General features: G+C 32.7%; 2 protein-coding genes across 3 annotated transcripts in view; both read left to right on the top strand.

The window, feature by feature from the left end:
- Positions 1-5,030: 5,030 nt before the first annotated feature.
- Positions 5,031-5,811, top strand: LOC130806941 (uncharacterized). Its single transcript, XM_057672209.1, has 3 exons — positions 5,031-5,142; positions 5,288-5,569; positions 5,681-5,811. The coding sequence occupies exons 1-3, from the start codon at positions 5,031-5,033 to the stop codon at positions 5,809-5,811; spliced, it is 525 nt and encodes a 174-aa protein (XP_057528192.1).
- A 1,238-nt stretch (positions 5,812-7,049) lies between these two features.
- LOC130805551 (transcription initiation factor TFIID subunit 1) overlaps positions 7,050-13,839 on the top strand; it is a 31,535-nt gene continuing 24,745 nt past the window's right edge. Inside the window, exons 1-6 of one of the 2 annotated variants that reach the window (XM_057670389.1) lie at positions 7,050-7,598; positions 8,405-8,488; positions 9,309-9,418; positions 10,118-10,180; positions 10,267-10,318; positions 11,272-11,610. In XM_057670389.1, the coding sequence (XP_057526372.1) occupies positions 8,461-8,488; positions 9,309-9,418; positions 10,118-10,180; positions 10,267-10,318; positions 11,272-11,610 (592 nt within the window). In that variant the 5' untranslated portion in view covers positions 7,050-7,598; positions 8,405-8,460. The remainder of the gene's footprint in view (positions 7,599-8,404; positions 8,489-9,308; positions 9,419-10,117; positions 10,181-10,266; positions 10,319-11,271; positions 11,611-13,839) is intronic. The other variant, XM_057670348.1, reaches the window with a different exon arrangement.

Here is a 13,839-nt window from a genome sequence, read left to right as displayed (position 1 = left end):
ATTTGCTTGGGCACGGTTATTAAGGATGGTGTGGGGTCCATTAAAAAGGGTAAGTAGTGAAGGGTAGATGGGTAAGTAAGGTATATGGGGGTATATTCGTAATTACTTGTGTGAACTAAGGATATTTAGGTAAAAAAATATTGACAAAAATAGAAATGGGACAACTAAAAAGACTTTGCCAAATAAGGAAATAAGAAAACTAAATTGGTTCGGAGGGTGTATTATCTTTGGGTATCAGTTGTATGAATTTGGGATCAAAATAAATTGCACGGCGAATATACGTGTATTTTTATACACCTTAAGCTTGTTGAATAAGTAAGAAAGCAAGAAGCCCTCTTATGATGCCACCTCAACCCAATACTCACCTAAGGCTCCACCCTTTCCTTCTTTTAATACATGTGTAATGCAAGAAGCCATACCCACCATCATTTTCACCACTTCTAAAACAAAGTTTTGAATTTCACCTTCTCCAAGTGTACAAGCAAATCCAAGTTCATAATTTTTCCTTCTCCAAGTGAACAAGTAAAGCAAAATCCTAAATTTCACCTTTTCTTAAGTAAGCAAGAAACTTAAATCTGAATTCTACCTTTTTCTCTCATAATTTCAAAAATCATGAAGAGATTAGTAGTATCCCCTTACTATAGATAACCCTTATCTCATAGAAAGATTCTTGAAGTTCAATTTCAATCTCTACAAAATTATATGGAGTATGAAGCTTAATTGAAGTTCACCTTGGATTGTATTTAGGTTAGAGCTTGTTTGAGTATGGAGTTGTGATCAAATATTTGGGTTAATGATGATTTGAAGATCAAGAGTTCGTGTGTGGGGTGTTGAAGTTGTCCAAAATTGAAGGTTGGTCATCCATAGTGTTTGATCTATATCCAAGAAGCTTTCTTATGTTAACAATGTGTTTTCATGATTTCTCAAGCTTTTCAACGTGGATTATCCATTTAGTGGTAAGACAAAATTCAATGATTCATTTAAAGTGTTTAAAAGTTGTTTTACAATTTGATATTAAGTAATTTAAGTTTGTTCATCTAAGCTTTTAATTTAAATTGATTTTGTTGTAACTTGACATTTGAGCATGTCATGTTATTTTGAAGTTATGTGATTTTCAAGTTTTGATTTAAGTGGATTAAGGTGGTATTTGTTGGGTTTGATTATAGTTATAGGTTGAGTTAAAAGTGTTGTTGGTGTTGAAATTACGTTTGGATTTGTTGCGTTGGGTTTCTGGTTTGTGCGGTTGAACAACAAAACAGAATCAGAAATGGGTAATTTTGCGGCTTGCGAGTTTTGTCGCGGCTCGCGAGACCCTTTGTTTTAGCTTTTGTGTTTTTTAGAAAAGTTTCTGGAAACTAGAATAGTGCAGCTTGCGGCTCGCGAATTTGGTTGTGGCGCGCGAGTAGTTGCCCCTACAGTCGTTACGATCGTACGGAAGTCTAGTTTATCATCTAATTGGAATCACTCAAAATATTAATTGAAATTTTTTCTATAAGCCTTTGAGTGAGCATGTGTCTTCATAAAAGTGGTTAAAAGAGTTTAATGTTGTTATTAAGCTTGGATATTGCTCGAGTGGATGTGTAAACATTAGTATTAACTTGGGATTAATCTTTAAACCTATAATAGGTGTGATTACTTTAGTTTAGTGATGGATTCTTGGATTTGAGTTTAATATGAGCAAGTGTTATAAGTACCGCATTCGAAATTGACTCAGGAATCAGTTAGAGTACATAAGTTATGATTTAGAGGTTAGTTATAACTTCATGAAATTAAGAAAGGTTATAGGTGCAGAAGTACTTATGTTGTTTCAGTGATGAAAGACTAATTTTGGAATTGATCAGGTTTGGAAAGTAATTAAGTATTCCTTTTATAATGTGTCTAGAGTTATTATTCGTTCTTTAATTGGGTTTTATGGATGGATATTGTTGAGTTATGGGTTCTTATTTGGTTAGTTGATATTATTTGGGTTTGATTCAAAATGGGTATTGGAACTTAAGATTGGTGTAAAAATCGATTAAACTCCGTTGATGGTAGCTCAAGCTCTTACATGTGTTGTTGATAATGAGTCGATTGGTATTCTAACTAATTATTGATTATTTTATTTATGTAATAATATTATTAGTTTCGCAAAATGATTTTTAATAAAATTTACCATGTTACGAAAACTATATTCAATGAAATAAAGTATGTTAACATTGTATTTAGATATTACAAAAGTATGTTTTACTTAAAGTTTTGTACAAAGTATTAAACATTATAAATGTTCGTCGTTTTGGGAATTAGACAACGGATACTGTGTATCCGGTTTTATATGAAAACCCTAGAGCTTGATTTCAGGTACTCTTTTAGGATTGGCCTCAAGTCCCCGATCCCGTTTAGTTCTTGCAAGAGCCGTTTTAGGTGATGACGATCACCCGTTTACCATAATGTTAGATCAAGCCTACTTCTGGTGGTCACTGAATATTCCCTACTTTCGTATTATTTTTGTATTATGGTTTAAAATACTATCTTAAGTATTATTTTGATGGTTGACAAATGTTGTGTCTTCTGTGAGGAATTTACCTCAAATTGTTAGCTTTGAACTTACGCAGTTCTTAGCTATATTTGGTTTATTAAAGAATGTGTTTTTAATGTTAAAGATTACACTGTGATGTAATATAGTTTTTATATGTAGCCAAATAAAAGTTGATTGAAAGATTTTGATTGAATAAAAGGGATTTACCTAAATGAGCAAAGGATTAAAATATAAACTTTCAAATGATTTTCTTATTTAAATGTTGCATTGTTTGTTGGGTTACTCAATAAATTTTATTTGTTGACTGCTTTTGATGGGGCTTATTCCTTTCGGGGAATAGATCCACTTTCAGGTTAGTTGCATTATATGGATGGATGCACACTATTTGCTATGTGTATTGTGCGCAGTGAGGACTTCAGTTGTATTTTGAGACTATATAAATTAAAATCATGTAATATATTTATATAACCAAGTATTTTGTAATAATTTCATAATGTTTTGTAAATAGTATTTACTTAATTATGTAAAAAGTTTTCGTTAACTCTGTTATTAGTTTGCTATGATCATCGGATCATAGGTCAGATTCAGTCCAAAAACCTGTAAGTCTTTCACTGTGTTTAGTGGACAATATTATTATACTGTTTTCACTGGTTTGGGCTGTTTTGTTACCATTTAATTATACCTTTTAATTTTTGAAGTTATATTTATTATATTAATAATTTCCTTTTTTAGTGGTGTATAGTATTAAATTCCAAAAGAGAGGTCTTCCAAATGCACATATATAGTTTTATGGCTCACCCGAGATGACAAGCTCCAAAATCCAGTTGATATTGACAAATTATATCTATTGAGTTGCCTAATATAGATTAAAACCCTTCATTGTATGCATTAGTTTCAAATATAATGATTCATGGCATGTGGATCTTCAAATCCAAAATCACCTTCCATGCAAGAAAAGAAGTGTTCAAAACTTTTTTCTAAGAGGTTTAATGATAAAACATATGTCGATGGAGATGGTTATCCATACTGAAAGAGAATGGATAATGGTGCAATTGTAGTCAAAGGTGGCATTGAACTAGACAATAGATATGTTGTCCCATACAATCCTTCATTGCTTTGGAAATACAAGGCACATATTAATGTTGAATGGTGTAACCAATCTCGAGCTATAAAATAACTTTTCAAGTACATCAACAAAGGACATGATAGAATTATAGCAGGTTTGAGTAAAATGCGAAGAGAAGGGGAAAACAAATAAGATGTTGATGAAATTCAAGATTACTTCAATTGCAGATATGTTTCTGCAAGTAAAGCTTCATGGCGCGTCTTAGGATTTGATATACATTATCGGACTCCGTCGGTAGAGAGGTTGAGTTTCCATTTTCCTGGTGAACACATTGTTGTGTTTAGATGATGATACAGTTGACAATTTCACGTCTACGCCTATGAGTGAATGATCAATGTTCATACTTCATGGCTTGGACGGAGTGCAACAGGCAATACAAATGAAAAATTTCTATGTGGTGAATTCTCTGGAAGTTACGTATGGCAGAAAAAGGAAAAAGTTTGGACTCCAAGAAAAAAGGTTTCTCAATTGGCAGACTATATCATGTTGCACTGGGTTGTGGTGAACGATACTACCAGAGAACATTGCTCAACTTTGTGAAGGGGCCGACGTCATTTGAGGACATTAGAACTGTCAATGAGGTAATACTTCCAACCTTTAAGGACGCTTGCTATTGAATGCGCCTTCTCGATGATGATAAAGAATACATTTATAGAATAACTGAAGCAAGCTTTGGGGATTGTCATTGTATTTAAGAAAGTTTTTTTTGCAATGTTGTTGTCGTCTGATAGTATTTCAAGACCCGTATACGTGTGGGATAACATATGGAGATTATTGTCCAAAGATGTGCTAAACAGAAAAAAAAAACCTTATTTCTTACAATTTGATCTTATTTATCATTATATTCTATATAATTTATCAATATTAAATCGAATATGTACCAAATTTGAACCTTACGGATCACCAATTAAGGAATTATGCCCTAAGAGATATTGGGGAGATGCTTGAAAACAATGGAAGTTCTTTGACGAATACATGTCCTAAGATGTGCCCAGACGATATTATCATCAGAGATGGAAGTAATGAGCTAATCATGAAGGAGCTTTTATGACAAGGAATCTTGAAAGCTGAGCTACATGAGTTACTTCCAATGATGACTGAAGAGCTAACCTTGATATACAATGAAATTACTGCAACCATTCAAAGAAAATGAGGAGGTGTATTTTTTCTATATGGATAGGGTGGGACTGGGAAAACATTTATGTTGAATATATTATGTGCAAGTCTAAGATCAAAAGGTGAAATTGTTCTGCCTATTACATCAAGTGGCATAACATCTTTGTTACTTCCTAAGGGCATGACTGCACACTTAAGATTGAAATAGAACCTAATATTCATTTAGAAAAACTCATCAAAAAAGCCAAGCCTATCATTTAGGATGAGGCTCCAATGACTCACAAGCATTGCTTTGAACCATTAGACAGAAGTTTACACGATGTAATTCATTGTCGAAATGGTAAACCATCTGAATTAAGTTTTGGAGGCAAGGTTGTTGTCTTTGGTGCTAATTTTTAGGCAAGTTTTGTCGGTAATCCCAAAAGGTACAAGACAAGACATTTTGTTTGCAGCACTCAACTTTTCAAAGATTTGGAATGACCGCAGGGTGCTACGGCTTACAAAGAACATGAGATAAGGACTTGGATTAGCCAATGTTGATGAGCTTCAAGAGTTTACATATTGGGTTCTCAAAGTTGGTGATGAAAAGATTGGAAGACCTAACAATGGAGAGGCTACTATCGATATACCTGAAGATTTATTAATAAAAGTAGCATTTGATACAATAGCTGCAGTTGTTGATTGCATATATCCTGGAATTTGTGAGGGTTCAACTGATAGGTCGTACTTTAAAGAGAGGGCAATATTAACACCAACAAATGAGATTTTTTATGAGGTCAACGAACATGTATTGTCACTTTTTCCGGGAGAGGGTAGGATTTAAATGTACTTGATTTCGGATTTAATCGATAAATGTGACGATAATTATGGTGGCAGTGACGATGCATTTTCAATTGAATTTCTTAACTAAATACGTGCATCAGGAGTTCCAAACTATAATTTACTATTAAAAGTTGGTGCTCCAATTATGATGCTCAAAAATATGGATCAGTCGGCAAGCTTATGCAATGGTACACGTTTATTGGTTGATCATCTTGGTGATCGAATTATATAAGCAACTGTTCTATCCGGATCAAACATTGGTTACAAGGTATTTATTCCAGGCACTACACTCACACTGATTGATAAATCTAAATCCTAGTTGCTCTACAAAGAAGACCATTTTCTTGTATCTTCGTGCTTTGCGATGACGATTAATGAGAGTCAAGGGCAGTCACTATTCCATGTTGGTTTGTTCTTACCTAAGTTGATTTTTAGTCCTAGACAATTTTATGTCGTAGTTTCTAGAGTGACTAGCAGAAAATGTTTGAAAATTCTCATATGTGATAAGGACGGTGAAGTATGTCATCGTACTGAGAATGTTATCTACAAAGAGACATTGCAAACCCTCTAAATGTTATTTATAATTTAGCTACAGTTCACAGATCTAAAATTTATTTTTTTATTATTAATTCTTCATGTAATATGGAGTATAACTTCAATAATTTTTCATATTCAATTGTTTATAATTTTAGTCACAAATCAATTATTACACTTTAAATTAAAAAAATTAAACTCCATAACATTGATATATATTTGCCCATTGTTTTAAAAACCTTACTTTTTTATAAATATTTATGCTAAAAAATTCGTGCAATGTATTAGTCCTATACTACTCCACTATATTGCTTATGTTTTCAGTCAACTTTCTCTTTCCATATATCTTTAAATTCTTACGCGATGCAAATAACAAAGGGATATTATATATAATAAGCCCTAACTACTGCAAAAGACGAGTAGTAGCAATTTTTAAATTGTTTTCCACAAAATAACATTTAACTCTTGGAAAACTATATTAACATTATGTAGGTAAAAACGTTTTTTTTTTCGTTAAGTTTTGGTAAAAGTCATAAATGCCCCTAATAAATCCCAAATGTAAAGCCCAACTTAACGGAAATTCAACTTAATGAAAATGTTACTGTAGTTAATTTTCCAAGAGTTGAGTGTTATTTAGTGGAAAAAATTTGGGATTTATTAGGAGCATTTATGACTTTTAGCAAAACTTAATGAAAATTAAACGTTTTTACGTCCATAATGTTATTATAGCTAATTTTTCAACAGTTGATAACTATTTTATGAAAAAAATTTTAAGAATTTCTACCACTTGATAGTTAATGCTTATCGTATAAAATATCCCAATAACAAATTAGTTGGATCTTATTTTTTTTACCGAGGGCAATGTCGTCATTTCATACCCACACCAAGAAAGCTCAATTTGGGCCCTATTTAATGAGGGGGGCATATACGCAAGCGCAATTCTTCAACTTCAATTCAAACAGATGCGAAAACAAGAGAGAGCGAGTGAGATTTGCGAAGGAGAAGAACACCATTTCCTTAGATTCATCGTCGTTGCAGACTCTACTATCCCTGATAATTTTCTTCTACCAATTTCACCTTTCCGATTTTAGGGTTTTCCTCCATTTTCTAATTGCTAGATTACCAAAACAAAATTAACTTATTTCAAGGTCTAATTTGTTTAATGAATTATTTCTGACTCCAAATCCAAGTTCAAATCTTTGTGTTAAATACTTATTAAAGACACTGGTTTCGGGATGAAGAGTGTATTTCAGTTAGAAAATCAAAATCTTCAATATTCTCTCCTCTCTTTCTAAGATAAAACTCTAAATTATCACAACAAAAGTGCCGCCTGTGCCTGTCAGCCGGCTACCGTCTGCAACTGCCGCGGTGCCACCTCCTTGCAGCTTCCTTCGTCTACCCCAGCCACCTGCGGCTGCGCAGTGGCTATTTCGTGTTTTACCTTCCTTAACAAAAACCCTAAAAATCAAAATTTGATTTTTTAAGGTATTTTCACTCTCAATTTTAATCTTAATTTTATGTTTCAATCTTTAATCTTAATCTTGAGTCTTGATGTTCTACATTATAATCTTAATCTGGATTTTTGAATTTTGTTCGAATGTTATTTCTTGATTTTTTTTTAATGTTTTTTGAATAATTGAATATTTGTAATGTAAATGTGTTTGTTAATCTTGAATAATTAAATATTTCTTAATTTGTTTTTATTTTCTTTGATTAATTGAATAATTGACTATTTATTAATGTGTTTTGATGTTCTTACTGGATTGATGAGATGACAAAGGGTAAATTGATTTCCTATGCAATGTTCCTGGTTGAAGGAAGTTTTCAAATTTTATTTTTCAATGTTTTGATATGTTATTTTTCAATGTTAATTGTCGTATGGTATGGTCATGGAAGTAGGAAAAATCACTGTTTGCTATGGTTAATAAATTAATTTATATGTTAGGTATGAAAAGATTGAGTACTAATGTTATTGGGTTTAGAATTGTTCAAATTCCAAGGATTATGGATGGAAATAAATAATAATACAATGAACAAACAACATTGTGTTTAACTACTAATGCTAATATGATGTTTTGTCAATGGTTTGAAGGGTAATTATTGCGTTTCTACAAGTTATTTTGTCGAAATAAAATTTTTTTTAGTTGTTAATTTTACAAACGAATCTCTGTCGAAGTTTTGTCCATTCGTTGGTGCCCCAGGGGACTTTGAACCCTGGATCCACCATTGATTGGTTTTTCAAGATTTTTATTTTGAAATCGAATTTGATGAAGATTGGGTGTAAATTCTAGGGTATAATTGGTTCTGTGGAGCAAATTAATTGTGCTTAGGAGTTGTTTTTGCTGAAATGGGTTCGCATGATGATCGAGATTCAGGTATGTTAGCGCACTCATTGACACCCTTTTCTTGCATTTTCTTGGATGGAAATTAAAATGTCGTTCTTTCATAATTAATCAGCACTAAAGAAAGATAGCTTATAAATATTACATTTTCTATTATTGTACGTTTAGTAAGTAAAAGGGTGTATTTAATCCGGGAAAGTTTTATTTTTTTGATATTTCACTTGTTTTGAAGATAATTTTGATCATATAAAGTGGAAAATGGATTTCACAGAAGAAAAGACCCTCTTGGTTATTTGTCTTACAATAGGGATGGAGTCAAAAACTTAAATTTGGGGGCCAAATTGTTGATATCCTTGCAAATTAGTTTCTATATAAAGCCTAGTTAAACTATAAACACTTTTAGCAATAATTATATCCAACAAATAGAGTTGAACAATCCCTATTATTATCCTTTTGAAAAAATCAAGTATTATACTTGCCAGTAAGTCTTTAAAAAAGCACTATAAAAATTAAGATAGCACAAAATGTAAACATACATGATTAATTTGAAATTATAATGTATAAAGGTTAATGACATTATAGTATTAATTTATTAGTCTATAAAATAATAATAGTTTAGATTAGGGTTTGATTATAAGGGGGTCAAAGCTAAAAATTCAAAGGACCACATTTTCGGCAAAGGGGCTAGCCTCCCCGGCCCCCATGTAGCTTCACCAATGTCTTACAGGCTAATTTATACTATATTCTTTTTCGTCTGCTTGAGCGCACATTACCTTGGCGAGTTCTATAACTTGTTTAGAAGCATTATCAATGTAGGCTAAATTTAATTTGTTGCTTACATGTATGCAAGTAGATGACGATGAAGAAGAATATGAGGAAGCTGGTGGAGGTAATCAACTATTGGGATTTATGTTTGGGAATGTTGATAATTCTGGTGAACTCGAAGTCGATTACCTTGATGAGGTAATTTTTCTGTGCCTATCATCTATTAGCTCTATCAGTGCTTGGGTTGGCTAGTGTACAAATTTACTTTCGTTTAGATATGCTAATAAAGGTATATATGTAACATTTTGTTTCATTGTTTTAATTCACTACTCTCCGTCATACCACCTTTATCCCTATTGATTTTCCCATTTGGGATTTGACTCTATTCATGACTCACTTTTAGTTTGTATTTTTTATTAATCACCAAGATAAAATAGTCGGGTATGATCTTGTTTAATTGCCTTGATGTTATTAATATATTTTTTTCAACTTTTAGTCATTCACAATTAAAGGTATTAATGTTTGAATTAATGTATTGACATACATGCAATTCCAAGTAGGACATTTAGTAGGGATAGGAGGGAGTACTTGTATTTGTTTTTTCAACGTGTCAACACCATCAACAATAACAATGCCAGAGCGTTAATTCTAAAGCATGAGGCAAACTTTAATTTGCATCTCTAACTTTGCCAAATCATTGCTGTTAGAAAATTTTGGTGTAGGTTTTCTTGGTTTTGGTCTCTTGGGTCGTTTAATATGATGTCTATACTTTGCAATTTATGTTTTAAATTTGAATCCCTATATTTGTTAATTGTTATAGTTCTGTCGTACTTGTAGGTTTGTATAGCTGTGACGTCTAACTTCTACGTGTTGATTTTTATTGAAAAATTTTTGCAGGATGCAAAAGAGCATCTTGATGCACTAGCTGACAAACTGGGACCATCTCTAACTGTCATGGATGTATGAACTTCTATCTGCCCTTTTGTTATCTAGCTGCTAGTCTTAGTTCTTTTCAATAGCGATTCTGATACTCATGGCTATTTTAGTTTGCAAGAAGATCTCCACAGACACAAGCTACTGCATCTGCCACTGAAGAAGGTAATGTAATGATATTCTAGGAAATTGCAGTTTCTTTAGTTGTGTGACCTGTCGGAACTATCATACTCTTGAATTTGTGATGATCGAAAATTAAGGTCGACGTCTTTCATCATGAGGTGGTTAAGGGTGAAGTTAGCATTGGACCCTTATAAGATATCCTATGTCTGTCCAATTTTGTATCTGGACAGAATTGGCTGCATACTAGATCTAAATGGCTTCATCATGGTTTCTTTAGATATGTGTTTATTAATGATTCCCATCATTCCCATTTTTCAAAAATATGTTCGAGACCCTAACTTTATCTTTCATGGATTCTACTGTATTCTTCCATATGGATCTTGAATTTGAACTTTATCTTTGACCAGGGAATGGGGATGTAAAATTCGAATGTATTTTTTAAAATTTAGCTAATTAATCCTTGTGGTTTTGAGGTTGCATTTTTCTCATGATTGATTCGTGCCTTTATTGTGAAATTTTTAACTTCAAATTTTAAATGGAATTTTTCTTTAAATTGTAAATGGAATTTGATGTGGCTAGTTCTCATGATAGTGGATGCATATAGTGCTTTTTTTGTAAGCTATCCTGTATATACATGTGCACTTCTTATATATGTGAAGTTGTACGTAATGTTTGACCAAGTGTTAACAAAGGTAAGCTTGCATACATTTGACTCTTCAAACCCCAGCTTACGCAGGAGCCACTTAATGGCATTGGGTTTATGTATTGTTGTTGTTATGTCGTACATACATGCAAAAATCATAATCGTTTTTTTGTGAAATCTGTATGCCATTATGTTTCTCCTAGTTGATTATAGAGAATTGATTGTTATTCACAAATAAAATGTTAATTATAGTAAAAGACACATTTGCATTGCTTGAAAACTTTCCCCAAGATCATTCTGAGTTTTAATGTCTTGTAAATTGATTGGTTGAGGAATCTAACTTTCTTTTCAGATTATGATGAAAAGGCAGAAGATGCAGTTGATTATGAAGATATTGATGAGCAGTATGATGGTCCCGAGATTGAGACTGCAACCGAGGAGGATCATTTATTGCCAAAAAAAGAGTATTTGTCGGCTGATGTTTCAACACTTAAGTTGGATCATAAATCCTCCGTTTTTGAGGATGAAAATTATGATGAAGACGTGATTGACGAAAAGGAATCTGATGCTGTAGTTTATGAATCTGAAGTTAACACGCATCTTGCAACCGACATAGTTATGAAGTCCCTGGATGATGTGAACATTGAGATAGTAAACAACAATTTGGGAATCCAAACAATTGCATCACCAGGTCTTTTTCTCCTTATTTTTTTTCTGGAAATTTTCAATTTCAATTCATCTTATATATTGGTAGGTCTTGCAAGCACAATTCTATTGATTGGATGTACTTCTTTCGATTGTACATTTGACACTTAATCTTTTTATTTAGTTCCTCCGTCCCACATTTATTTTTCTTCATTTGGTTCTAAATGAATTCCCTAAACTATTACTCTTTCCATTCGGTGGACTTCTTATTTTTATTGGGGCCATAGATTTTCTTTTGCTTCTTGCCTAATATAGTATTTCTTTTCGCCTATGGCAAGAGTCTAAATATGGAAGGTTTAATTCGTCACGATATCGTATGTTGGTCTGTGTACATTTGAACTTTTTTGGTATGTGGGAGTTTTGGATCTAGCTAATTACATTATCTTTTTTTTTTCCTTGGAAGGAATATCTATGTAAAATGTGGCTATGATGTCATTAATTAAGACATGTTTCTCTATTTGCTTTGGTATTATGTTCAAATTGTCGCATTGAATGATCCTTCTAGCGTTTCCCATGCTTGACTTGTAGTCATATCATAGTGCTAAAATGAGGTTGCATTTCCTTATCGCGACCTTAGTGCAAGTCTACAACCACCAAAATATATGGACTACATTGACCTACGTGTCATGATAGTTACCACAACTATTTGCACAACGAGTCTCATATTACCACATATAGTTGTGTTACTTGAAGTGCAACACCATCTGAATCAACAATTTTGTAATTTCTCTCAACCCTCGACTTATTCAAGCTAGAGAGAGCATACATTATTATACCTTTTGTGATTAATTTGGGGAAACAAAATTATTGAGGGGTTTGAGTTTATAAAGTATTTAAAGAAAAAAAAGTAAAATAAGCTTAGTTGCTCCTTACTAGGCCTTAGATGCCTTTGGGAATTGCCTCAACATCTCTAAAGTGCTTTGCACCGTGCCTATTACCTTTTAAAATGGAGTTTTGCATGAGGATTACCAAGGCTTGTTCCATTTGAGTTAAGTAGTGCCTAGACTGCCATAATGTCATTTTATCTAACTCTTTGGCATTGGCATTGAGAACTAGAAATTTTATGGAGAACATACTTAAAACAATTTCATGATTTACAATAGTATTTATGTTAATCAGAGTTCAACACGTGTGATAATAAATACTTTATGTGAGAGACTGATTATACATCAATTTCCAAGGAGCCAAAGCTTTGTAGCCTCTTTAGCTTTGGCTTATCATAGATTGAAGTAAAATATATCATTATTTCATATGATTTTTTTATATATATAAAAGTTGCAAATGGTATTTCCTTGTAATGGTTTACTAGAGATAACCTCTTTGTTATAGCAAGGATAAGAGTGAACCCCTATAGTTAGAATTGATGCTTCAACATGCGAACCGCGACGCAGATTGCTCGATCCCAATTGGGGGTCATTTGCGATCTAGATCTGTCGGAGACACGATCTAGATTGCCATTTCAATCGACCCAACTTAAAAATCTTAAGAGAAAAAGAGAATCATAATTGAAAAAGAGAACTAGAGTAAAAAGAAAAGAAAGCGAAAAAGAAAAGGTGAGAAAGAAAAGACAAAATCTTAGCTTTGGTGTGGATTATATCAATGGCGGAAGGTTGATGGAGATGGAGATGGTGTTGGAGCTATGCTGTTGTCTTTGAAATGATTGAATCTTGTGTTCTATATTTTTGAATTCTGATAAATATTACGTTTAAGCTTTGGGGTATTAATATTTTAAGCCAAAATACAATTTAAAGCTTTTTTTGTATATTTTATTTGACATATCACATGGGTTTCTTTGAAGCACTTCTAATTCAAAGTGAGTTCTCTTTTTCTGTTTTTCCATTTTCCTTTTCTTTTCCCTTTTTTTTTCTTTTTTTTCCATTTGTTTCACACCTTCTAAGTATAAATTTAAAATACTTAACCCCAAATCATACCTCGATCTAGATTGAATCGTTTTGTGATCCAAGAAAACTTGACCCAAAATCTTATCATACTAACCTTGATTTTTGAAATTCCTGACCACAATTCGAGACCCGAATCGTACCTCGATCGTGGTAACAATGGAGTGAATGCCATCCCTTTTACTCCACGTAGATAGGTTTTGCATTAAGGGAGTTGAGACAACATAATGGTGTTAGAGCATTATCAATGGTTCGATTTACCCATTTGTCCACTAACTTTTTCTCTCCTTTTGACTTGTTTTTCTTTTGACACATTA

Source organism: Amaranthus tricolor, chromosome 1 (genome assembly GCF_026212465.1).
Source record: "Amaranthus tricolor cultivar Red isolate AtriRed21 chromosome 1, ASM2621246v1, whole genome shotgun sequence".
Lineage (NCBI taxonomy): Eukaryota > Viridiplantae > Streptophyta > Magnoliopsida > Caryophyllales > Amaranthaceae > Amaranthus > Amaranthus tricolor.
The sequence above is the reverse complement of the archived record's forward strand: the minus strand, read 5'-3'. Positions and strand labels throughout refer to the sequence as shown.